We start from the raw sequence: 25,293 nt of genomic DNA, 5'->3' as shown, positions 1-25,293 counted from the left end.
TGGGGAAAATAATGCTTATTTTATGTTTTTGCCATAAAAAACAGTGTTTTCCATGGAAAAAAGGGCATAAAACATGAAAAAAATGATTTGGGGAAAATATTGCATATTTTATGTTTTTGCCATAAAAAACAGGGTGTTCTTTGGAAAAAATGCCATAAAACATCAAATGTTTTGGGGAAAATATTGCATATTTTATGTTTTGCCATAAAAAACAGGGTGTTCTTTGGAAAAAAATGCCATAAAACATCAAATGTTTTGAGGAAAATATTGTATATTTTAGGTTTTGCCATAAAAAACAGGGTGTTCTTTGGAAAAAAGGCATAAAACATAAAATGTTTTGGGCAAAATATTGTATATTTTAGGTTTTTGCCATATAAACAGGGTTTTCTTTGGAAAAAGGGGGCTTAAAACATAAAATGTTTTGGGGAAAATATTGCACGTTTTATGTTTTACCATAAAAAAACAGGGTTTTCTTTGGAAAAAATGTCATAAAACATCAAATGTGTTGGGGAAAATAATGCTTATTTTATGTTTTTGCCATAAAAAACAGTGTTTTCCATGGAAAAAAGGGCATAAAACATGAAAAAAAAAGATTTGGGGAAAATATTGCATATTTTATGTTTTTGCCATAAAAAACAGGGTGTTCTTTGGAAAAAATGCCATAAAACATCAAATGTTTTGGGGAAAATATTGCATATTTTATGTTTTTGCCATAAAAAACAGGGTGTTCTTTGGAAAAAATGCCATAAAACATCAAATGTTTTGAGGAAAATATTGTATATTTTAGGTTTTTGCCATAAAAAACAGGGTGTTCTTTGGAAAAAAGGGCATAAAACATAAATGTTTTGGACAAAATATTGTATATTTTAGGTTTTTGCCATATAAACAGGGTTTTCTTTGGAAAAAAGGGGCATAAAACATAGATGTTTTGGGGTACATATTGCATGTTTTATGCTTTTGCCACAAAAAAAAGGGTTTTCTTTGGAAAAAATGTCATAAAACAAAATGTTTTGGGGTGAATATTGCATATTTAATGTTTTTGCCGTAAAAACGGTTTTCTGTGGAAAAAAATGACATAAAATGTTTTGGGGAAAATAATGCTTATTTTATGTTATTGCCATGAAAAAACAGGGTTTTCCATGGGAAAAAAGGGCATAAAACATGAAAAAAAAAATGTTTTGGGAAAATATTGCACATTTTATGTTTTACCATAAAAAAACAGGATTTTCTTAGAAAAAATGGCATAAAACGTGAAAAAAATGTTTTGGGGAAATATTGCATTTTTTATGCTTTTGCCACAAAAAACAGGGTTTTCTGTGGATAAAATGGCATAAAACAAAATGTTTTGGGGAAAATATTGCATATTTAATGTTTTTGCCATAAAAAAACAGGGTTTTCTCTGGAAAAAAGGGCCTAAAACATGAAAAAAATGTTTTGGGGAAAGTATTGCATATTTAATGTTTTTGCCATAAAAACAGGGTTTTTCATGGAAAAAAGGGCATAAAACATCAAATGTTTTGGGGAAAATATTGCATATTTTATGTTTTCTTTTGAGCGCATTTTTTATTGATATCGATGACGTGTCAATCGCGATCCATATTGATATAGTTATATCGCCCGGATCGTACCTCTTGTGCCTGCTGCTTAAGTTCTTCTGTGTTTTGTGAAAGGTGCCACAGTCCTCACGTCTTCAGGTGAGATATTTGTCGGGGGAGCGGGGCGCGGGAAGAAAGGGTTTCCTCGGCGAATTCCTGGACAACCTGAAGCAGGAGATGGGCAAAAACAAGAAATGAGAGAAAACATCAAAAGTTCCGCGAAGAGGCCAAAAAACTGGAGGAGTCAGACGCTTTGAGGCAAGCGCGCAGGAAATATGTCAGTATTTGCTCTCACAACGCTGCCTTTTACAATGGTGTTGTTCCTAAAGCTTTGTGCCTTGGTAGAAAACTATTGAGTCTGAAACGGTGAGGACCTCAGAGGTTCTGAAGAAGAAGCTGGAGAAACCTCTCAGACACAGTAAAGGAGGTAAATACCGGGAGTGTCACACGGTCAATAGGTGGTCTGAGACGGCCTCACCGGGATGTGTTCTTGTGCCTGACCAGGGCCTGGAGGAGGTCAGTCGCACGGACATCGGGAAGAAGATCAAGGAGGGAATGGAAGAGGCGGCCAAAACTGCCAAGACCTCAGCAGAGTCGGTCTCCAAGAGCGGGGAGATGTTGGGAAAGACCGGTGCTTTCAAAGCCATCTCACAGGTTTGGATTCATGCACTGCTTTTCAACTTATATTCAATTAAATAGATTGCAAAACAATATATTTAACGTTCGAACTGGTAAACTTTGTTATTTTTGCAAATATTAGCTCATTTGGAATTTGATGCCTGCTACTAATTTAAAAAAAACTGGCACAGGTGCAAAAAGACTGAGAAAGTTGAGGAAAGCTCATCAAACACTTATTTGGAACATCGCACAGGTGAACAGGCTAATTGGGAACAGGTGGGTGCCATGATTGGGTGTAAAAGCAGCTTCCATGAAATGCTCAGCCCATTCACAAACAAGGACGGGGAGAGAGGGTCACCACTTTGTCAACAAAGCAAATTGTTAAGAACAACATGTCTCAACCAGCTATTGCGAGGAATTGAGGTATTCCACCATCTACGCTCCGTAATATCATCAAACGGTTCAGAGAATCTGGAGAAATCACTGCACGTAGGCAGCAAGGCTGAAAACCAACATTGAATACCCGTGACCTTCAATCCCTCAGGCGGTACTGCATCAAAAAGCGACATCAGTGTGTAAATGATATCACCACACGGGCTCAGTAACACTTCAGAAAACCACTGTCAGTAACTATACAGTTGGTCGCTACATCTGTAAGTGCAAGTTAAAACTGTACTATGCAAAGCGAAAGCCATTTATCAACAACACCCAGAAACGCCGCCGGCTTCGCTGGGCCCGAGCTCATCTAGGACAGACTGATGCAAAGTGGAAAAGTGTTCTGTCAACATTTCGAATTGTTTTTGGAAACTGTAGACGTCGTGTCCTCTGGTACAAAGAGGAAAAGCCCATCTGGATTACTCTAGGCGCAAAGTGTAAAAGGCAGCATGTGTGATGGTATGGGGGTGTATTAGTGCCCAAGACATGGGTAACTTACACATCTGTGAAGGCACCATTAATGCTGAAAGGTACATACAGGTTTTGGAGCAACATATGTTGCCATCCAAGCAACGTTATCATGGACGCCCCTGCTTATTTCAGCAAGACAATGCCAAGCCACGTGTTACATCAACGTGGCTTCATAGTAAAAGAGTGCGGGTACTAGACTGGCCTGCCTGTAGTCCAGACCTGTCTCCTGTTGAAAATGTGTGGCGCATTATGAAGCCTAAAATAGCACAAGGGAGACCCCCGGACTTTTGAACAACTTAAGCTGTACATCAAGCAAGAATGGGAAAGAATTCCACCTGAGAAGCTTCAAAAATGTGTCTCCTCAGTTCCCGAACGTTTACTGAGTGTTGTTAAAAGGAAAGGCCATGTAACACAGTGGTGAACATGCCCTTTCCCAACTACTTTGGCACGTGTTGCAGCCATGAAATTCTAAGTTAATTATTATTTGCACAAAAAAAATACAGTTTATGAGTTTGAACATCAAATATGTTGTCTTTGTAGTGCATTCAACTGAATATGGGTTGAAAAGGATTTGCAAATCATTGTATTCTGTTTATATTTACATCTAACACAATTTCCCAACTCATATGGAAACGGGGTTTGTAACTCCCTAGGTCAGGGGTGGGCAATTAATTTTTACCGGGGGCCGCATGAGCAACCCGAGCACTGCTGGAGGGCCACATCGACAATATTTCAATTAAATTTTGCTATTATTTTGTGTATTACACACATTATTATTTTTGATATATACCGTAAGATAAATAATAATAATTAATAATAATAGTAATACTTCAACATAGTGTGTGTAACAGCATTCCATGACTAATATAAATAAATTAACATTAATAATAAATGACAGTAAAATAAGCACACGTATGACTGAGGAGTCATAGTGTAACTGTGTGGTGTTTGAGTTGTCCGACTTTTTGTGTGGCCATAAACGCACCAGTGGTTTAGTGCTATGCGTGTTGGTGACAGATGACAAGTTGGTTTTGGCCTGGTTTGTACGGCAGAAAATGACTAGTTTTTCGAGATAGAAGTGTGAAAACTCATGTTTTTGGTGTGGTTATGGCCGAATATAAACAGTTTTGCTCAATAAAGTGATCGATATAATTCCTGTCCTCGAAGCATCTCGATAGACGTTACAATAATTGAACGGTGTTCAATTGAACGGTGTTGACGAACACCGTTCGGGCCGCTTGTTGTCACTGTCACTCAAAGCTGCATTGCAAAATTACATCGAATAAATATGTTTATTTTGTTTAGAATTCACATGGGATTTGATTTGGTGCGCGGCATATATTTGCTGCGCGCAGCGGACGCTTGAGCAGTGCGCAATTGCGCAGGCACGCACCTTAGAGGGAACGTTGCTTTGCAGTCCATGTCTTGTTGGAAACACGCCATTCCTCATCAACTTTTCTCTTTTTAGCGTCTCGGGTGTAAACCGTGCAAAATTGTCGCTGCATGTGCACCTTCACTCGCAGGTTACACACGGACACACACCCATAAATAATACTTTTCAAAATAAAAGCAGCACAGTTGTATTGTATGTTTTTTCAACTTTATTTTGTAATTTGTTATTGCAGCTGTTCACATTCACTCACAATCACGCACACGCATGCGTCCACACGGAAGTAATACAAATAACGATTTTCAAAACAAAAGCAGCACCGTTGTATTGCACACTCGACATAGATACTTTTTAAAATTTATTTTGTAATTTATAATTGGCCTCACGCGGGCCGGACAGGGACGCACAAAGGGCCGGATGCGGCCCGTGGGCCGCAGAATGCCCAGGTCTGCCCTAGGTGGAACTTTATTGACTTGTTGTGGGGGCGGCATACGCACACACTAAAGTTGTTGTGACATTTCCTTCAAATCTGCCCATAAGTAATTTTACCGACTAGCTGCCAGCCAGACAAACGTACAGTAATGACTCCTGCTGCAGGTGACAATGCAACCTTCGAAATGAGATCAATCCTCTCCATTTTTGCGGTCATTCTTACTTTGTTGACCTCATTCAGGGTATGGAGAGCGTGAAGAAAGAGATCGGCGACCTGGGCCACACCGGCCCCTACCGGCCTCCCGCTAGACTCAGGAAGCGGAGCGAGTTCTCCTCGAAGGGGCCGGCGGATGAAAACAAGGTCTATGAAGCCAACGAGTGCGTGAGCGGACAAACTGACCACACCACCGCAGCCATGACGTCCTCTCTGGACTTTGGTGTTTATTGACACTGTGAGGTTGTGTGTGTGTGTGTTCTTTCAGGGAAGCTACGGGCGTGGTGCTCCACAGGGACTCCAAATGGTACCAGCAGTGGAAGGACTTCAAAGACAATAATATGGTCTTCAACAGTAAGTTGTCCTCCTTTTGAATGGTATTCCACAACATCAGGTACACCTAATAAGGTTCATAGTACTCTAATTATTATTATTACACCCTACTTTTCCTCCGTTTTATTTTCACTTTTCCAGGAATTCCACATTTTCTGGGACATTTGTCAGGCTCAAACACTGATGACATCTATTAAACAGACAAAGAAGCGAGGAATTAGACAGACAGCATTAAATTTGACTCAATGAGGAGAAACGCATAGACCTGTACCCTTGTACACACTCTGACGAAAGATTATTTGGACTTTCCCTGATTACATGGCAACATCTGTTTCTAAAGGGACGGGGGGTCGTAAACAGCCGTCGCCTTTGGTTGCTAAACAGTTCAAAGAAAAGGTGCCTGGAAGGGGGTCAGGTCCTGCTTTCTCTCCGCTTTGTAGATCTCGGGTCAAGACAAAATCTTCCTGTGGATTACAATACATCAAAGAAACCGACACCTTCATGTCGCTTCCCATCCTACACAGTGGAGTTTTACAAGCCTTTTGATTGGTAAGATCAAAGACAGCTTTTGTCTGCTCGCCGGGAACTCATTAAAACAGAAAGTTTTGTGATAACTTAGATACAATTATTCTGACACATTTTTCCCCATTCGAAAAGCTTAGTTGCCAGACTTTTACTGTAACATATATGGTGTTTTCTTTTATTATTCCATCCATCCATCCATTTTTATTTTTTTTTTTTTTTTCTTTCACAACATATTACTGTAAATAGAAACATTTTGTATTTTGGCAATTCTGCTGCCAGTTTTTTTTACTATAATAAAATGTGGTACCGTTATTCCATTTACAGCAATACACCGTGAACACATCAACCGTGGATTTTACAGTAAAAAAACAAAAAACTGACAGCTCAGTTTTACTGTAAAAATAAAAAACCTTGGTTGCTTTTTTTCAACTTACAGTAACATGCTGTAAAAACATCCGTATATTTTAGAGTAAAATCATTAGTCACTTTTATGGTGTACACGTTGATGGAAAACGTGCTTCGAAATCATAAGTTAAGCAAATATTTAAGTATTTATTTGAATTTTCAATAAAAAAGTGTCAGGTTCAAACACTGATGACATCTATTAAACAGACAAGAAGCAAGGAATCATGCAGAGGAGAGACGTTTGGGACTGCACGCTCAGTTACAATCTCCCACCACGCTCTAAGGCACAGCCCACGTGCTCCTCTATTTATTTGGGAGGTCCCTGGCATACTTGCCAACCCTCCCGTTTTTAGCGGGAGAATCCCGGTGTTCAGCGCCTCTCCCGACAACCTCCCGGCAGAGATTTTCTCCCGACAAACTCCCGGTATTCAGCCAGGGCTGGAGGCCACGCCCCCTCCAGCTCAATGCGGACCTGAGTGGGGACAGCCGTTCTCACGTCCGCTTTCCCACAATATAAACAGCTTGCCTGCCCAATGACGTCATAACATCTACGGCTTTCAGAGAGTAGAGTGCACAACAAGGAGAGAGGGTTCTTGGTTTCTTATGTGAGTTTATTGTTAGGCAGTTTCATTAACGTCCTCCCAGCGCGGTAACAACACACAACAACAGCAGTCACGTTTAGTCTACCGTAAAGCAGTTCGTCTGCAGTAAACAGCAATGTTGTGACACTCTTAAACAGGACAATACTGCCATCTACTGGATAGCCTGCAGAACACTGAAATTCAAATATTTTATTTATATGTATAATAAAATTAAAATAAATAAATATATATATATATATATATATATATATATATATATATATATATATATATATATATATATATATATAATATATATATATATATATATATATATATATACATATAGCTAGAATTCAGTGAAAGTCAAGTATTTCATACATATATATATATATATATATATATATATATATATATATATATATATATATATATATATATATATATATATATATATATATATATATATATGAAATACTTGATTTGGTGAATTCTAGCTGTAAATATACTCTCCTCTTAACCACGCCCTTAGCCACGACCCCCGCCCCAAACACCCCCCCCCCCCCCCCCCCTCCCGATATCGGAGGTCTCAAGGTGGGCAAGTATGGTCCCTGGTTACATCACTGAGGCTGCTTCTGAAGGAAGTGGGGTAATTTTAGCAGCCCCAGTTAGACACAATATACAGTATGATTATTCAGAAATGCAAATGAGCTGACACTCGTGATATCGCCCTGTCTCTGCTTTGTCTGCGTCACGGTACTCGATGTTCTGGACACCAACACTGATAAGAGACGACTCGCAATCTTGGTTTTGCAAGTTGTCCCTTTGCACAGATAGAAAAGTACAACTTGAGCACAATTGATAATAACTATAGCAATGGCCTTTAAGCATAACTTACACATAATTATTCCAACAAAAAGTTAGATAATTTAATACCGTATTTTCCGCACCATAAGCCGCCCCGTGTTGTAAGCCGCACATTCAATGAATGGCATATTTCAAAACTTTGTTTACCTATTAGCCGCCCCGTGTTATTAGCCGCACCTACGCTACGCTAAAGGGAATGTCAACAAAACAGTCAGATAGGTCATTCAAACTTTAATAATATATTACAAACCAGCGTTCTAACAACTCTGTTCACTCCCAAAATGTAATGTGCAAATGTGCAATCACGAAAATAGTAACACTCAAAATAGTGCAGAGCAATAGCAACATCAATAACTCAACGTTGCTCATACGTTAATGTCACACAACACACAAAATAAACATTTAAAGCTCACTTTCTGAAGTTATTACTCATCCACAAATCCCTCGAATTCTTCTTCTTCGGTGTGCTTCACTTGTTTTTTGACACCATCTATGATGTGGACGCGCATGCAGTCGTAGATCAACAGGGACGGAGCTGCGTGAAAAAAGTCACCAGGTCTCTTCGCTCATTTTTTCCTCATCCATCCATCCCTTCGAGTTAGCTTTTATGGTGACGCCGGCTGGAAAGTTCTCTTTTGGCAAGGTCTTCCTTTTGAATATCACCGTGGGTGGAAGTTTCTGGCCGTTACCATGGCAAGCTAACCACAGTGAAGGACGACTTCTCATTCCCTGTGGTGCGAATATTCACCGTACGTGCTCCTGTTGTATCCACAGTGCGGTTCACAGGAATATCAAAAGTCAGTGGAACCTTGTACGCATGTCTCTTAGTAGGAGACATTTTGTGGTCTTTACAGAAACACACAAATGAAATGAAACGTAATATCCGCGCGCTTCTTCTACGGGGGCGGGTGCTCACCTTGGCGGTTGCTTACAGTAGAAGAAGAAGCGCTTCCTCTTCTATGGGGGCGGTTGCTTACCGTAGAAGAAGAAGCGCTTCCTCTTCTATGGGGGCGGTTGCTTACCGTAGAAGAAGAAGTGCTTCCTCTTCTACGGGGAAAAAAGATGGCGGCTGTTTACCGTAGTTGCGAGACCTAACTTTATGAAAATAAATATTAATATTAATCCATATATAAGGCGCACCGGGTTATTACCCGCACTGTCAGCCTTTGAGAAAAATTGTGTTTTTTAGCTGCGGCTTATGGTGCGGAAAATACGGTACTTGTTGCAATATTGGACTCTCTTTTATTTCCTGTCAAAATGGAGAAAAAAAACGAATACCTTTTAGTAAGAAAGTAAATAAAATAAAAGGTCTTTTATTGACACATATTATTTCCAGGCTTTCGCGGGCCATATAAAATGACGTGGAGGACCACGTCTGGCCCGCGGGCCTTGAGTTTGACACAAGTGTTCTAACATGCTGGCTTTTTAGCTACTTTTGCATGTGTACGCCTCGGTCATATATTTTCACACTTTACGCATGCATACCATTAGCTGTTATCTTTTGTAGCAATTTTTTAAGGCATACACCTCAGTCATAAGTCGGTATTTGACCCATTCTAAATGTCATATTTCTTGCTTTCTGGCTAGCGTGCTAACTGTTAGCATTTCAGCTTTTTCAGGCAATTTCTACTGAAGTTGCCATTTCCTGTTGGAATAGTTTCAGCATTCAGGCGATTTATGGTTGAACTTTAAATCTGTTTAAAAGACATTATACTAATGGATGTTTGCCATATTGTGATCATGAAATGAAAACCTCTCTCAGTAGGATGCTACATTATAATAATAATAAGCACAGTGGGTTACTAGCTCCGGAAATAAGACGGCGCAGGTGTACCTAATGTTGCGGCTGTGGAGTGTGAAGAGTGGGAACATCATGATGGAATAAGTCCCTGTGGGGGTGCATTTGTGATCATCTATTCTCCTCCGCCATCCCCGCTGCAGGGTTCTTCGAAATGAAGATGAAGTACGACGAGAGCGACAACGCCTTCATCCGAGCATCGCGGGCCGTCACTGACAAGATGACCGACCTCATAGGTGAGCGCTTGCCATGAGAGGCACAATAGAAGTGCCGTGTCGGCTGGATTCAACCTTCGCGTCCACGGTCCAGTGCCAGCAGTGGCGTTCCATTGTAAGGTCTGATTGACAGGTTTTAAGTTTTTAGCATGTGTATGCCATTTTTAAGGACACTGCGGGGCTTAAGAAGCACGGGATGGAAGGCTTTACGGAAGAACTGTTCGATTGAAATGACATTGTGTGTCGTTCCGATTGATTTTTAGTACAGAGTTTGGAGCTGATGAAAAATACAGTTGTGCTCATAAGTTTACATACCCTTGGAGAATTTATGATTTCTTTGGCCATTCTTCAGAGAATATGAAGGATAACACAAAAACCTTTCTTCCACTCATGCTTAATGGTTGTGTGAAGCTATTTATTGGCAAACCACTGTGTTTACTCTTTTTAAGATCAAAATGACAAAAGAAAGTACCCAAATGACCCTGATCAAAAGTTTACATATGCATGGTCGAGTGGCCAAAAAGTAAAATGTTGGTGTCATCACTCCAAATGACTTTGTTCCCGAAGTTTTGAGGCTCGTCTCTGTGCTGTTTGGCGTAATGTAAGCGGGATACTTTGTGACATTTGCGCAGAAATGGCTTTCTTCTGGCGACTCGACCATGCAGCCCATTTTTCTTCAAGTGCCACCTTAGTCAGGCATGTGATTTTTCCGTCTAAAGTCGGAATTCCGTCTTTTTTAATCTCGGGAAAAATAAATAAATTATCTCCCGTTTTTCCGTTTTTTTTTCCGACCCTAAATCAAGATTCGAGACGTAGTTTATATTACGCCGTAGTTGATTGGTCGATATGTTCCTTGTGACCAATCAGGACATCTGTTATGAATGATGACGTTTACAGATGATAAATGCTTTAAAATGTAATATCGGAAATTATCGGTATCGTTTTATTTTTTTTATTTTTTTTATTTTTATTAAATCAACATAAAAAACACAAGATACACTTACAATTAGTGCACCAACCCAAAAAACCTCCCTCCCCCATTTACACTCATTCACACAAAAGGGTTGTTTCCTTCTGTTATTAATATTGTGGTTCCTACATTATATATCAATATATATCAATACAGTCTGCAAGGGATACAGTCCGTAAGCACACATAATTGTGCGTGCTGCTGCTCCACTAATAGTACTAACCTTTAACACTTAATTTTACTAATTTTCATTAATTACTAGTTTCTATGTAACTGATTTTATATTGTTTTACTTTCTTTTTTATTCAAGAAAATGTTTTTAATTTATTTATCTTATTTTATTTTATTAATTTAAAAAAAAAAAGGACCTTATCTTCACCATACCTGGTTGTCCAAATTAGGCATAATAATGTGTTAATTCCACGACTGTATATATCAGTATCGGTATCGGTAATTAAAGAGTTGGACAATATCGGAATATCGGATATCGGCAAAAAGCCATTATCGGACATCCCTAATGACGTTAATAACGTCATCATTCATAATGGTTATTACGGCCATTTTCCATATGTAAACGATGTCGGTTCTCGAGAGAAAGGACACTTTATGAGTAAAAGAAATTGATAAACATGTCAAAAATAAGTTCCGATGGGACTGGAGGGAAAGGGAAATCACTGATACTGTTGGGAAGAAGAAAGTTAGGACTTTGTTTGGTGATTTTATTCGGAAAATCGATCGTCCCGGAAAGGTTTTGTGCACGTGGTGTCATGATAATATTGACTATGGATCACGAGGTTTCAAGGCTTTGGAAGTACATGCGAAACGCCACAAACATATGAAACAATTTGAAGCAAGGAAAACCAACTTTTCACTAGCTGGTACTTTTGGATGTCAACCGAAAGTGAGCAAACCTTCCGGACTTCATCTTTTGTTTACATCGACAACTGCCGTAGACATGGAGAGGAAAGATCCACCCACTTCAGTTGCAGACAGGGTTGTTAATAATGAGGTAAGCTAAAAAAATATTTGCTTGCGACATACGCATGTTTGTTTTAAATATTAACCAATTATTGCTTAGCGAAATATAAAAGGGTTTTTCTAAAAAGAAAAAGCCACGTGAAAATATATTATGAGATTACAGAAATTCAAAGAGTCGCATTATTGATTCCAGTTAACAATTTATTTGAAATAAATTTGCATATAATACTATTTTGTAATATTAAGTTCTTATGTAGTCTGTTGAAACTATTGTCAGTGGTGTAACAATCTTGAAGGTAAATATTTTCACACTTGTTTCATGCAATATGTCAGTGTCCTCACATTATTATTATTTCCTATTTTCAAATATGAGTAAACAATACTAAACATGTTTAATTATTTTCATAAATGTATATCTTATTTTGGCGAAAAGAATGAAATGTTTACATTACATGAACTGAAGTAATGTGGTAATACTGTAAATAAACTGTAGATAATAACACTGATCAATGTGGATGTGAAATGAACACAAGATGTAAATATTAGTGACTAAATACTGTTGGGACCGAACCATATACAGTAATTCATTAGGATAATTGGGTTATGTATGTTCTATTAAGGATGTTTTCATGTCTTTAAACACTAAAATATTTTCTTCAAATGGTGCTGTCTTTGTTAATTTTAGCATGTTAAATTGGTGAAAAACCAGGAGCTTCGGGGGGCCCTGGACCTGGCTGGGGGCCTTCGTCCCCCAGACCCCCGGAAGTTTTTTCAGTCTTTTTCATTGTTGTCAAATCACATGCCTGCTTAGTGTGCATCTTGAAACAGCCACACCACAATTTTTCAGAGAGTCCTGTATTTCAGCTGAAGTTATTTGTGGATTTTTCTTTGCATCTCGAACTATTTTCCTGGGAGTTGTGGCTGAAATCTTTGCTGGTCTACCCGAATCCCTCATTTTCCACTTCTTAATCAGCGTTTGAACACTGCTGATTGGCATTCTCAATTCCTTGGATATCTTTTTATACCCCTTTCCTGTTTTATGCAGTCCAATTACCTTTTCTCACAGATCCTTTGACAATTATTTTGCCTTCCCCATGACTCAGAATCCAGAAACATCTTTGCAGCACTGGATGAAAGATGCAATGGTCTGTCAGAAGCCCAGAAACTCACTGACCTTTTATACACACACATTAATTACAAACAAACAGGATTGGAACCTTGATTAGCCATTCAAACCGGTTTGTGTCAACTTTTGTGCATGTTATCAGATCAAAGTCACTGTGGTATGTAAACTTTTGATCAGGGTCATTTGGGTACTTTCTTTTGTCATTTTGATCTTAAAAAGAGTAAACACAGTTGGTTGCCAATAAATAGCTTCACACAACCGTTAAGCATGCGTGGAAGAAAGGTTTTTGTGTTATCATTCATATTCTCTGAAGAATGGCCAAGAAATCATAAATTCTCGCAGGGTACATAAACTTATGGGCATAGAATTATCTATTGCTCATATAAATACAAAACCCAAAATCAGTGAAGTTGGCACGTTGTGTAAATGGTAAATAAAAACAGAATACAATGATTTGCAAATCCTTTTTTGTCAGGTTCAAACACTGATGGCATCTATTAAACAAGACAAGAAGCAAGGAATCAAACAGAGACAGAATGACATTTGGCTCAATGAGGAGAAACGCGTAGACACTGTACCCTTGTACAGTGCCATCCCACGCTCTGACGAAAGATTGTACGCCTCCTCTTTTATTTGGACTTTCCCTGATTACATGGCAACAGCTGTTTCTAAAGGAAGGGGGGTCGTAAACAGCCGCTGCCTTTGGTCACAAAACAGTTCAAAGAAAAGGTGCCTGGAGAAGAGTCAGGCCCTGCTTCCTCTCCGCTTTGTAGATCTCGGTTCTAGACAAAATCTTCCTGTGGATTACAATGAATCAAAGAAACCGACACCTTCATGTCGCTTCCCATCCTACACAGTGGAGTTTTTCAAGCCTTTTGATTGGTAAGATCAAAGACAGCTCTTGTCTGCACGCCTGTATATTATTCACTGGTAAAAATGGCCCTCCCAGGGCAACCATAACTGCGATGTGGCCCTCAATTAAAAACCAGTTTGACACGCCTGTACTAAGGGAAACCCTGAACATAGTCCGTATTTACGGTATGGAGTTTCAGTAAATCAAGTCCCTCACTGGCTCGGATGAAGTTAGCTTGAATGCTAATAGATGACCTGGGTCTGCATGCCTCTGAATGGTTCATCACCACATTATTGCTAAATGCCGCATGTTTCTCATCCAGGCGGACTCTTCTCCAAGACCGAGATGTCCGAGGTGCTGACCGAGATTTTGAAGGCGGACCCCTCCTTCGACAAAGATTCTTTCCTCAAGCAGTGCGAGCGTGACATCATCCCCAATATTTTAGAGGTATGGCAGATCTCCGATACCAATGTTTTGGTACCGGTACCAAAATGTATTTCGATACTGTTCGATACCGTTCGATGCTATTCTAAATAAAGGGGACCACAAAAATGGTCATTATTGGCTTTATTTTAACAAAACATCTTATGGTTCATTAAAAATATGTTTATTATTGCAATTTAGTCCTTAAATGAAATAGTGAACATACTAGACAACTTGTCTTTTAGTAGTAAGTAAACAAACAAGGACTCCTAATTAGTCTGCTGACGTATGCAGTAACTTATTGTGTCATTTATACACCTATCATTTTGTCTACATTATGAGGGACAAACTGTAAAAATGGATTATAAATCTACTTGTTCATTTACTGTTGCTTATTTTCTGTTTCAACATGTTCTATCTACACTTCTGTTAAAATGAAATAATCACTTATTCTTCTCTTTTTTGATACTTCACATTAGTTTTGGATGATACCACAAATTTAGGTATCGATTCTATACCAAGTAGTTACAGGATCATACATTGGTCATATTTAAAGTCCTCATGTGTCCAGGAACGTATTTCCTGACTTTATAAACATAATATCAATTTTGAAAAAAGGAAAAAAGATTTTGTGAAGATAAAAAATATCTACGTAATCATAGTAGTATCGACTAGATACACTCTTGTACTTGGTATCATTACAGTGGATGTCAGGTATATGGCGTTTGTTTACATTGTGACGCCGGTGAGCTATTGTATCCTCGTACGGTGTGTAGTGAAGCATGTTTAGCTATTCCTCGTCCTCCAGTGATAATGATACTTGTAAGAAACATACTTTATTTGCCGACTGCAGATGTATGTTTGCTGCTACCTAGCTAGCCATGTCTTAAAGCACCTCTTCCATCGGGGGCTTCAGTGTTATAACCTCACCTTTACCTTCAGTTTTTAGACCAAAATGCTTCCATTCTCCCTTTTCTGTCTACACACTGTGTCTGCTTGTAAGTACTCCGTGTGTGCGCGCTGCAGAACATGCTCCTCTGCTCTGAAAACCAGCATTGTCACGACAGAGTATAGTAAATTTTATGTTTTTTCCACAAAACAGGGTTTTCTTTGGAAAAAAGGGCATAAAACAAAATGTTTTGGGGAAAATATTGAATATTTTATGTTTTTGGCATAAAAAACTGGGTTTTCCTTGGAAAAAAATGTCATAAAACATATATTTGGGGAAAATATTGCATATGTAATGTTTTTGCCATAAAAAACAGGGTTTTCCTTGGAAAAAATGTCATAAAACATATAATGTTTGGGGAAAATATTACATATTTAATGTTTTTGCCATAAAACAGGGTTTTCTTTGGGAAAAAGGGCATAAAACATGGAATGTTTTGGGGAAAATATTACATATTTTATGTCTTTGCAATAAAAACAGGGTTTTCCTGGGAAAAAATGTCATAAAACAAAATGTTTTGGGGAAAATATTGCATATTTAAAGTTTTTGTCATAAAAAACAGGGTTTTCGTTGGAAAAAAATGACATGAAACACAATGTTTTTGGGAAAATATTGCATATTTAATGTTTTTGCTATAAAAAACAGGGTTTCCTTGGATAAAATGTCATAAAATGTTTTGGGGAAAATATTACATATTTAATGTTTTTGCCATAAAACAGTATTTTTTTTGGGGGGAAAGGGTTTAAAAAAATTTAATGTTTTTGGGAAAATATTGCATATTTAATGTTTTTGCTATAAAAAACAGGGTTTCCTTGGATAAAATGTTTTGGGGAAAATATTAAATATTTAATGTTTTTGCCATAAAACAGTATTTTTTTTGGGGGGAAAGGGTTTAAAAAAATTAAATGTTTTTGGGAAAATATTACATATTTTATGTTTTTGCCATAAAAACAGGGTTTTCCTTGGAAAAAATGGCATAGAACATGAAAAAAATGTTTTGGGGAAAATATTGCATTCTTTATGTTTTTTCCACAAAACAGGGTTTTCTTTGGAAAAAAGGGCATAAAACAAAATGTTTTGGGGAAAATATTGAATATTTTATGTTTTTGGCATAAAAAACTGGGTTTTCCTTGGAAAAAAATGTCATAGAACATAAAATATTTGGGGAAAATATTGCATATTTAATGTTTTTGCCATAAAAAACAAGGTTTTCCTTGGAAAAAATGTCATAAAACATAATGTTTGGGGAAAATATTGCATATTTAATGTTTTTGCCATAAAACAGGATTTTCTTTGGGAAAAAGGGCATAAAACATGAAATGGTTTGGGGAAAATATTACATATTTTATGTATTTGCCATAAAAACAGGGTTTTCCTCGGAAAAAATGTCATAAAACCAAATTTTGGGGGGAAAATATTGCATATTTAAAATTTTTGCCATAAAAAACGGTTTTCTTTGGGGAAAAAAATGTCATGACACACAATGTTTGGGGGAAAATATTGCATATTTAATGTTTTTGCCATAAAACAGGATTTTCTTTGGGAAAAAGGGCATAAAACATGAAATGGTTTGGGGAAAATATTACATATTTTATGTATTTGCCATAAAAACAGGGTTTTCCTCGGAAAAAATGTCATAAAACCAAATTTTGGGGGGAAAATATTGCATATTTAAAGTTTTTGCCATAAAAAACAGGGTTTTCTTTGGGGGAAAAAATGTCATGACACACAATGTTTGGGGGAAAATATTGCATATTTAATGTTTTTGCTATAAAAACCAGGGTTTTCCTTGGATAAAATGTCATAAAACATAAAATGTTTTGGGGAAAATATTACATATTTAATGTTTTTGCCATAAAACAGGATTTCCCTTGGAAAAAATGTCATGAAACATACAATGTTTTGGGGAAAATATTGCATATTTAATGTTTTTGCCATAAAAAAACAGGGTTTTCTTTGGAAAAAATGGCATAAAACATGAAAAAAATGATTTGGGGAAATTATTGCATATTTTATGTTTTTTCCACAAAACAGGGTTTTTTTTTTGGAAAAAAGGGCATAAAACAAAATGTTTTGGGGAAAATATTGAATATCATTTGAGCAGGCTTCATCAGTTCATGCACATGGTCAGGTCTAGCCAGGTCTAGACTAAATCTGAATAATCAGTGTTATGGACTACAGATAATGTACCATAAGATTTTTTGTTCAAATAAAGCCAATAATGCCATTTTTTGTGGTCCCCTTTAGTTAGAATAGTATCGAAATACATATTGATATCGGAACTACCATAGTCTGGATGCAGGGATTTTTTCAAAGTATATTTTACTATTAGAGCCTGGCGGAGGTCTGCGCTCTCTTAGTGCATTTCCTTGTTATTGTTTATTTTTTATTTTTCCGAGGACTCTATGAGTTTGCAGAGATGCTTTAACACTTGAGCACTGTTCTCTCTCCATGCAGGCAATGATCCGAGGCGAGCTGGAGGTGCTCAAGGACTGGTGTTATGAAGCGGTAAGTCCAGTTGTTTGGTGCGTGGACAGCATTACGCTTCTGTACGGCCGTGACACCTTGTGTTTTTTTCCCCCATGCCCTGAAGACGTACAGTCAGCTGGCACACCCCATCCAGCAAGCCAAGGCCATGGGGCTTCAGTTCCACTCCAAGATCCTGGATATCGACAGCATTGACGTAAGTCACCGCCCTCCGACGTAGTTTAGCGTACTGGCCCATGGCCCGCTCATCCCAGCGTGTTTAGAACACAAGTGGACCCGTTGGATCGTTGCGGGGGGATAGTTAATTACTCAAAGCTTTAGGACGTTGGTGGAAAAGTAGAATAGGAACTGCAGCTTGATCCTTTTTGCTAAAATCAGCCCTCCTCAGTGGCGTGCCCCAAATCTCCGACAGATGGTCATCACCGCTGGCAACGTGAATCCTTCTGGAAGGTAATTGCACAGAATGGCAGTATTGCAAAGGGAGCCAAGCATATCCATCCTTGTGAGATCACATTTATCACCATGCATCTCACTATTTCTCTGCAAGAGCGCTATCAAATCATCTATCTCTCAAAGATAATAATGCTCAGACACCCTCTTATAGGTATTACCCTTTTTTCCGGGCTATGGAACACATCGGTATATAAGCCACACACACTATATTTGAAAATAAATTTGCAGATATACCGTATTTTCTGGACCATAGGGCGCACCGGATTATAAGGCGCAGTGCCGATGAGCAGGTCTAGTCAGGTCTGTTTTCATGCAAAAGGCGCACCAGATTATAAGGCGCATTAAAGGGGTCATATTATTAGGGACCGATGTCCCTTTGGGACAGAGGACCCTATTGTATTTCTAGCGTTTTATTATTATACCCCCGCCTCTTTGAGCTGTAATTTGACCCCCTTAACATGCTTCAAAACTCACCAAATTTGACACACACATCAGGACTGGCGAAAATTGCGATCGAATCAAATAACTCAAAATTGCGCTCTAGCGCCCCCTAGGAAGAAAACACAGACAAAACAGCCCCTAACTCCCAGTAGGAATGTCGTAGAGACATGAAACAAAAACCTCTATGTAGGTTTCACTTAGACCTAGATTTCATACACTGACAACCCCCAGCAAAAATCAACAGGAAGTTTGCAATTCCCCCTTCAAAACAAAAGTTGAGTAAAAACAGTCACCTTTTTTCAAACATTATCTCCTCTGAGCACGTTTGTGGTGTCGGCTTCAAATTAGCACAGGAGAGAGATTGAACCCTTCTGATTGAAAGTTGATGAAAGAGTTTTAATTACTGCTCCGGTTTGGATTTTATGAGCCCTCAAAGTCGGTCCCGTCCATCGCTGCTTGCAGCTTTAATTATGATTTTTTTTCTAAATGTAAAATACTTCCTTGTGGTCTACATCAGTGTTTTTCAACCTTTTTTTGAGGTTTTTATGGCAAAGACATCAAATGTGTAATATTTTCCCCAAAACATTTCATGTTTTATGGCCTTTTTCCCAAAGAAAACCCTGTTTTATGGCAAAAACGTTAAATATGCAATATTTTCCCCAAACATATGTTTTATGACATTTGTTTCCAAGGAAAACCCAGTTTTTTATGCCAAAAACATAACAATTCAATATTTTCCACAAATATTTTATGTTCTATGACATTTCTTTCCAAGGAAAACCCAGTTTTTTATGCCAAAAACATAAAATATGCAATATTTTCCCCAAAACATTTTTGTCATGTTTTATGACATTTTTTCCAAAGAAAACCCTGTTTTTTTATGGCAAAAACATTAAATATGCAATATTTTCCCCAAAACATTGTATGTTTCATGACATTTTTTCCAAGGAAAACCCTGTTTTTTATAGTAAAAACATTAAATATGCAATATTTTCCCAAAAACATTGTGTTTCATGCCATTTTTTTTTACAAAGAAAACCCTGTTTTATAGCAAAAACATAAAATATGTAATATTTTCCCCAAAACATTTAATTTTTTTTAAGCCCCCCCCCAAAAAAACTGTTTTATGGCAAAAACTTTAAATATGTAATATTTTCCCCAAAACATTTTATGTTTTATGACATTTTATCCAAGGAAACCCTGTTTTTTATGGCAAAAACATTAAATATGCAATATTTCCCCCCAAACATTGTGTTTCATGCCATTTTTTTCCCAAAGAAAACCCTGTTTTTTGTAGCAAAAACATTAAATATGCAATATTTCCCCCCAAACATTGTGTTTCATGCCATTTTTTTCCCAAAGAAAACCCTGTTTTTTATGGCAAAAACTTTAAATATGCAATATTTTCCCCAAAATATTTTGTTTTATGACATTTTTTCCCAGGAAAACCCCGTTTTTATTGCAAAGACATAAAATATGTAATATTTTCCCCAAAACATTTCATGTTTTATGCCCTTTTTCACAAAAAAAACCCTGTTTTATGGCAAAAACATTAAATATGCAATATTTTCCCCAAACATTATATGTTTTATAAAAAATGTTTTCCAAGGAACCCAGTTTTTTATGACGAAAACATAAAAATGCAATATTTTCCCCAAAACATTTTGTTTTATGCCCTTTTTTCCACGGAAAACCCTGTTTTGTGGAAAAAACATAAAATGTACTATACTCTGTTTGAAAAGTACCGGTTCCCGGGCATGACAGCGTGACAATGCTGGTTTTACGAGCAGAGGAGCATGTTCGGCAGCGCACACACACGGAGTACTTACAAGCAGACACAGTGTGTAGACAGAAAAGGGAGAATGGACGCATTTTGGTCTAAAAACTGAAGGTAAAGGTGAGGTTATAACACTGAAACACCCTCTGGAAGAGGTGCTTTAAGACGTGGCTAGCTAGGTAGCAGCAAACATACATCCGCAGTCGGCAAATAAAGTACCGTAATTTCCGGACTATAAGCCGCACCTGACTATAAGCCGCACCAGCTAAATTTAGGGGAAAATACAGATTGCTCCATATATAAGCCGCACCCGACTATAAGCCGCAGGGTTTTGATGTGTAATTACCGTAGTATATAGGGGTTCCTGCTACCACGGAGGGGAACATGACTGTTTGGGAACGCAAAGCGTCCCATTTATTAACAATAAATCTTTCAATCATTCAATCAAACTTTCACATCTTTGACATGGCGAACAGCATTCGTACAGAGTACAAATAATATAACGGTGCAAAGTAATACAAAGTGCTCGCCTGTACGTTATCAAAATAACCAGCCTACCGGTATATGAAAAGTCAGTCTTTAATCATTGTGTCATCGTCTTCCTCCTGCGTACTAAAACCACCGAAATCCTCTTCGTCGGTGTCGGAGAAGAACAGGCCGTAAATAAGCCGCACCCTTGTATAAGCCGCAGGGACCAGAACGAGGGGAAAAAGTAGCGGCTTATAGTCCGGAAATTACGGTATGTTTCTTACAAGTACCATTATCACTGGAGGACGAGGAATCGCTAAACATGCTTCACTACACACCGTAGGAGGATACAATAGCTCACCGCCGTCACAATGTAAACAAACGCCATATACCTGACATCCACTGCAATGATACCAAGTACAAGCGCGTATCTAGTCGATACTACTATGATTACGTAGATATTTTTTATCTTCACAAAATCTTTTTTCAAGTTCATATTATGTTTATAAAGTCAGGAAATACGTCCCTGGACACATGATGACTTTGAATATGACCAATGTATGATCCTGTAACTACTTGGTATAGAATCGATAAGGCACATTTTTTTCATTTAAAAATACGGAGGCACACCACCAGCAGAAAATGTTAAAAAAATTAAACTCCACCAGGTCGTCGTGCCTTATTTTGAGTTTGTTGGTGTTTTCCTGTGTGTGGTGCTTTAGTTCTTGTCTTGCGCTGTTATTTTGGTGGCCCTTCCTGTTTTGTTGGTGTTTTCCTGTAGCAGTTTCATGTCTTTCCTTTGAGCGCTATTCCCCGCACCTCCTTTGTGTTAGCAAGCAAGAATATTTCAGTTGTTGCTATCCTTCTTTGTGTGGACATTGTTGATTGTCATGTCATGTACGGATGTACTTTGTGGACGCCGTAAGTTTTTGCTGTCGTCCAGCATTTTGTTTCTGTTTACTTTGTAGCCAATTCAGTTTTACTTTCGTTTTACATAGCCAGTGCCTTTCCCTTTCCCTTCCGTTCATTTTTGGTTTAAGCGTCACATACCTTTTTACCTGCACACTGCCTCCCGCTGTGGTCTGCATATTGGGATCACAACAAACCATCCTCGTCTCACCAGACACATTCTGACTTTTACAAAGCAAATAACTACCTGCTGCCACCTACTGACATGGAGTACTATGTGGTTACCCTGCCGAGTTCTACACTGCAACGGCACGTTATTTGCAGATTATAATTATTGATTTGCAAAAAATATTTTTTGGACCAATTAGGTGAAGTTGCATAATTTCCCACGGCACACCAGACAATATCTCACGGTACACTAGTGTGCCGCGGTACAGTGGTTGAAAAACACTGGTCTACATAACATGTAATGGTGGTGGTTTGGTCAAAATGTTGCATGGATGATCTTCAAGTCGCTTCAGGATGCGCCGTTTTGTGGGCGCTCTTATGTACGTGCCTCCACTTTGACAGCGTTGCCTGTAAATATTGTTGTGTGTGTGGTTGTCTTCCCCAGCTGGCCATGGGGAAGATGATGGACCAGGGTCCTGTGCTCATCATCACCTTCCAGGCTCAGTTAGTGATGGTCATACGCAACACCAAAGGAGTAGTGGTGGAGGGTGACCCTGTAAGTTACACACACACACACACACACACACACACACACACACACACACACACACACACACACACACACACACACACACACACACACACACACACACACACACACACACACATATATGTGTATATATATTTATATATATATATACAAGTATATTCTGTGTATATATATATATTTATATATATACTGTATATATATTAATATATATTTTAAATGCATTCCATGTGTTGTGTGTGTTGATTTAAACAGTTAAGTGTTGAAAGACAAAAATAATATATGACTTATTTTTAACACTTTTATGAGTAAGAGCCTTTTGGATCTCCGAGACCTTTATTAAAAAATTTTTTTTTTAATAATAATGAATTAAAAAGTAATGTTTTTATGAATTATTGATCTATTTAAGGATATAATGACTTTACATCAAATATTCCATTTAGTTTTGGGGAAAATATTGCATATTTTAAGTTTTTGCCATAATTAAAACTTGGTTTTCTTTGGAAAAAAGGGCATAAAGCATAAAAAAATGTTTTAGGAAAAATATTGTATATTTTATGTTTTTGCCATAAAAAAACATGTTTTTCTTTAGCAAAAAAGGCATACAACATAAACAACTGTTTTGGGGAAAATATTGCATATTTTATGTTTTTCATTAAAAAACAGGATTTTCTTTAGAAAAAAGGGCATAAAACATTAAAAAAAGTTGTATTACTTATTTTGTTTTTGCCATAAAACAGGGTTTTCTTTGGAAATAATGTTTTGGGGAAAATATTGCATACTTTATGTTTTTGCCATAAAAAACATGATTTTCTTTAGAAAAAAGGGCATAAAACATAAAGAAATGTTTTTGGAAAAATATTGTATATTTTATGTTTTTGCCATAAACAGGGTTTTCTTTGGAAAAAATATTTTGGGGAAAATATTGTATATTATGTTTTTGCCTTAAAAACTGGATTTTCTTTAGAAAAAAGGGCATAAAACATAAAATGTTTTAGGAAAAATATTGTATATTTTATGTTTTTACTATAAAAAAACAGGATTTTCTTTAGAAAAAATGGCATAAAACATAAACAAATGTTTTGGAGAAAATATTGCATATTTAGTTTTTGCCGTAAAAAAAACAGGATTTTCCTTGGAAAAAAGCGCATAAAACATTTAAAAATGTTATGGAAAAATATTACATATTATATGTTTTTGCCATAAAACAGGGTTTTCTTTGGAAAAAATGTTTTGGGGAAAATATTGTATATTTTATGTTTTTGCCATTGAAAAACAGGATTTTCTTTAGAAAAAAGGGCATAAAACATAAAAAAAAAAGTTTTAGGAAAAATATTGTATATTTTATGTTTTTGCCATAAACAGGGTTTTCTTTGGAAAAAATATTTTGGGGAAAATATTGTATATTTTATGTTTTTGCCTTAAAAACTGGATTTTCTTTGGAAAAAAGGTCATAAAACAAAAAATGTTTTAGGAAAAATATTGTATATTTTATGTTTTTACTATAATAAAACAGGATTTTCTTTCGAAAAAAGGGCATAAAACATAAACAAATGTTTTGGGGAAAATATTGTATATTTTATGTTTTTGCCATTAAAAAACAGGATTTTCTTTAGAAAAAAGGGCATAAAACATAAAAAAAAAAGTTTTAGGAAAAATATTGTATATTTTATGTTTTTGCCATAAAACAGGGTTTTCTTTGGAAAAAATGTTTTGGGGAAAATATTGTATATTTTATGTTTTTGCCTTAAAAACTGGATTTTCTTTGGAAAAAAGGTCATAAAACAAAAAATGTTTTAGGAAAAATATTGTATATTTTATGTTTTTACTATAAAAAAACAGGATTTTCTTTAGAAAAAAGGGCATAAAACATAAACAAATGTTTTGGGGAAAATATTGTATATTTTATGTTTTTGCCATTAAAAAACAGGATTTTCTTTAGAAAAAAGGGCATAAAACATAAAAAAAAAGTTTTAGGAAAAATATTGTATATTTTATGTTTTTGCCATAAAACAGGGTTTTCTTTGGAAAAAATGTTTTGGGGAAAATATTGCATACTTTGTTTTTGCCATAAAAAACATGATTTTCTTTAGAAAAAATGGCATAAAACATTAAAAAAATGTTTACGAAAAATATTGTATATTTTATGTTTTTTTCCATAAAAAACAGGATTTTCTTTAGATAAAAGGGCATAAAACATTTTAAAAAATGTTTTAGGAAAAATATTACATATTTTATGTTTTTGCCATAAAACGGTTTTCTTTGGAAAACATTTTTTGGGGATAATATTTCATATTTTATGTTTTTTCCATTAAAAACAGAATTTTCTTTTGAAAAAAGGGCATAAAACAAAAAAAAATGTTTTAGGGAAAATATTACATATTTTATGTTTTTGCCATAAAACGGTGTTTTCTTTGGAAAAAATGTTTTGGGGAAAATATTGTATATTTTATGTTTTTGCCTTTAAAAACAAGATTTTCTTTAGAAAAAAGGGCATAAAACAAAAAAAAAAGTTCTAGGAAAAATATTACATATTTTATGTTTTTGCCATAAAACATGGTTTTCTTTGGAAAAAATGTTTTGGAGAAAATATTCTATATTTTATGTTTTTGCCTTAAAAAAATTGATTTTCTTTAGAAAAAAGGACATAAAACATAAAATGTTTTAGGAAAAATATTGCATATTTTATGTTTTTTCCATAAAAAACAGGATTTTCTTTAGAAAAAACTGCATAAAAGATTTAAAAAAATGTTTTCGGAAAAATATTACATATTTTATGTTTTTGCCATAAAACGGTTTTCTTTGGAAAAAATGTTTTGGGGATAATATTTCATATTTTATGTTTTTGCCATAAAAAACAGAATT

The 25,293-nt window shown here is 36.5% G+C and overlaps 1 protein-coding gene across 1 annotated transcript in view; it reads left to right on the top strand.

The window, feature by feature from the left end:
• LOC133634840 (mitochondrial import inner membrane translocase subunit TIM44-like) overlaps nucleotides 1-25,293 on the top strand; it is a 41,493-nt gene that overhangs the window by 5,707 nt on the left and 10,493 nt on the right. Inside the window, 12 exon segments of the mRNA XM_062027477.1 lie at nucleotides 1,671-1,801; nucleotides 1,803-1,872; nucleotides 1,941-2,000; nucleotides 2,002-2,022; nucleotides 2,100-2,249; nucleotides 5,183-5,319; nucleotides 5,424-5,509; nucleotides 9,808-9,900; nucleotides 14,129-14,253; nucleotides 17,636-17,686; nucleotides 17,772-17,861; nucleotides 22,327-22,437. Of these exon segments, the coding sequence (XP_061883461.1) occupies nucleotides 1,671-1,801; nucleotides 1,803-1,872; nucleotides 1,941-2,000; nucleotides 2,002-2,022; nucleotides 2,100-2,249; nucleotides 5,183-5,319; nucleotides 5,424-5,509; nucleotides 9,808-9,900; nucleotides 14,129-14,253; nucleotides 17,636-17,686; nucleotides 17,772-17,861; nucleotides 22,327-22,437 (1,125 nt within the window).

Source organism: Entelurus aequoreus, linkage group LG19 (genome assembly GCF_033978785.1).
Source record: "Entelurus aequoreus isolate RoL-2023_Sb linkage group LG19, RoL_Eaeq_v1.1, whole genome shotgun sequence".
In the NCBI taxonomy this organism is placed as follows: domain Eukaryota; kingdom Metazoa; phylum Chordata; class Actinopteri; order Syngnathiformes; family Syngnathidae; genus Entelurus; species Entelurus aequoreus.
The sequence above is the reverse complement of the archived record's forward strand: the minus strand, read 5'-3'. Positions and strand labels throughout refer to the sequence as shown.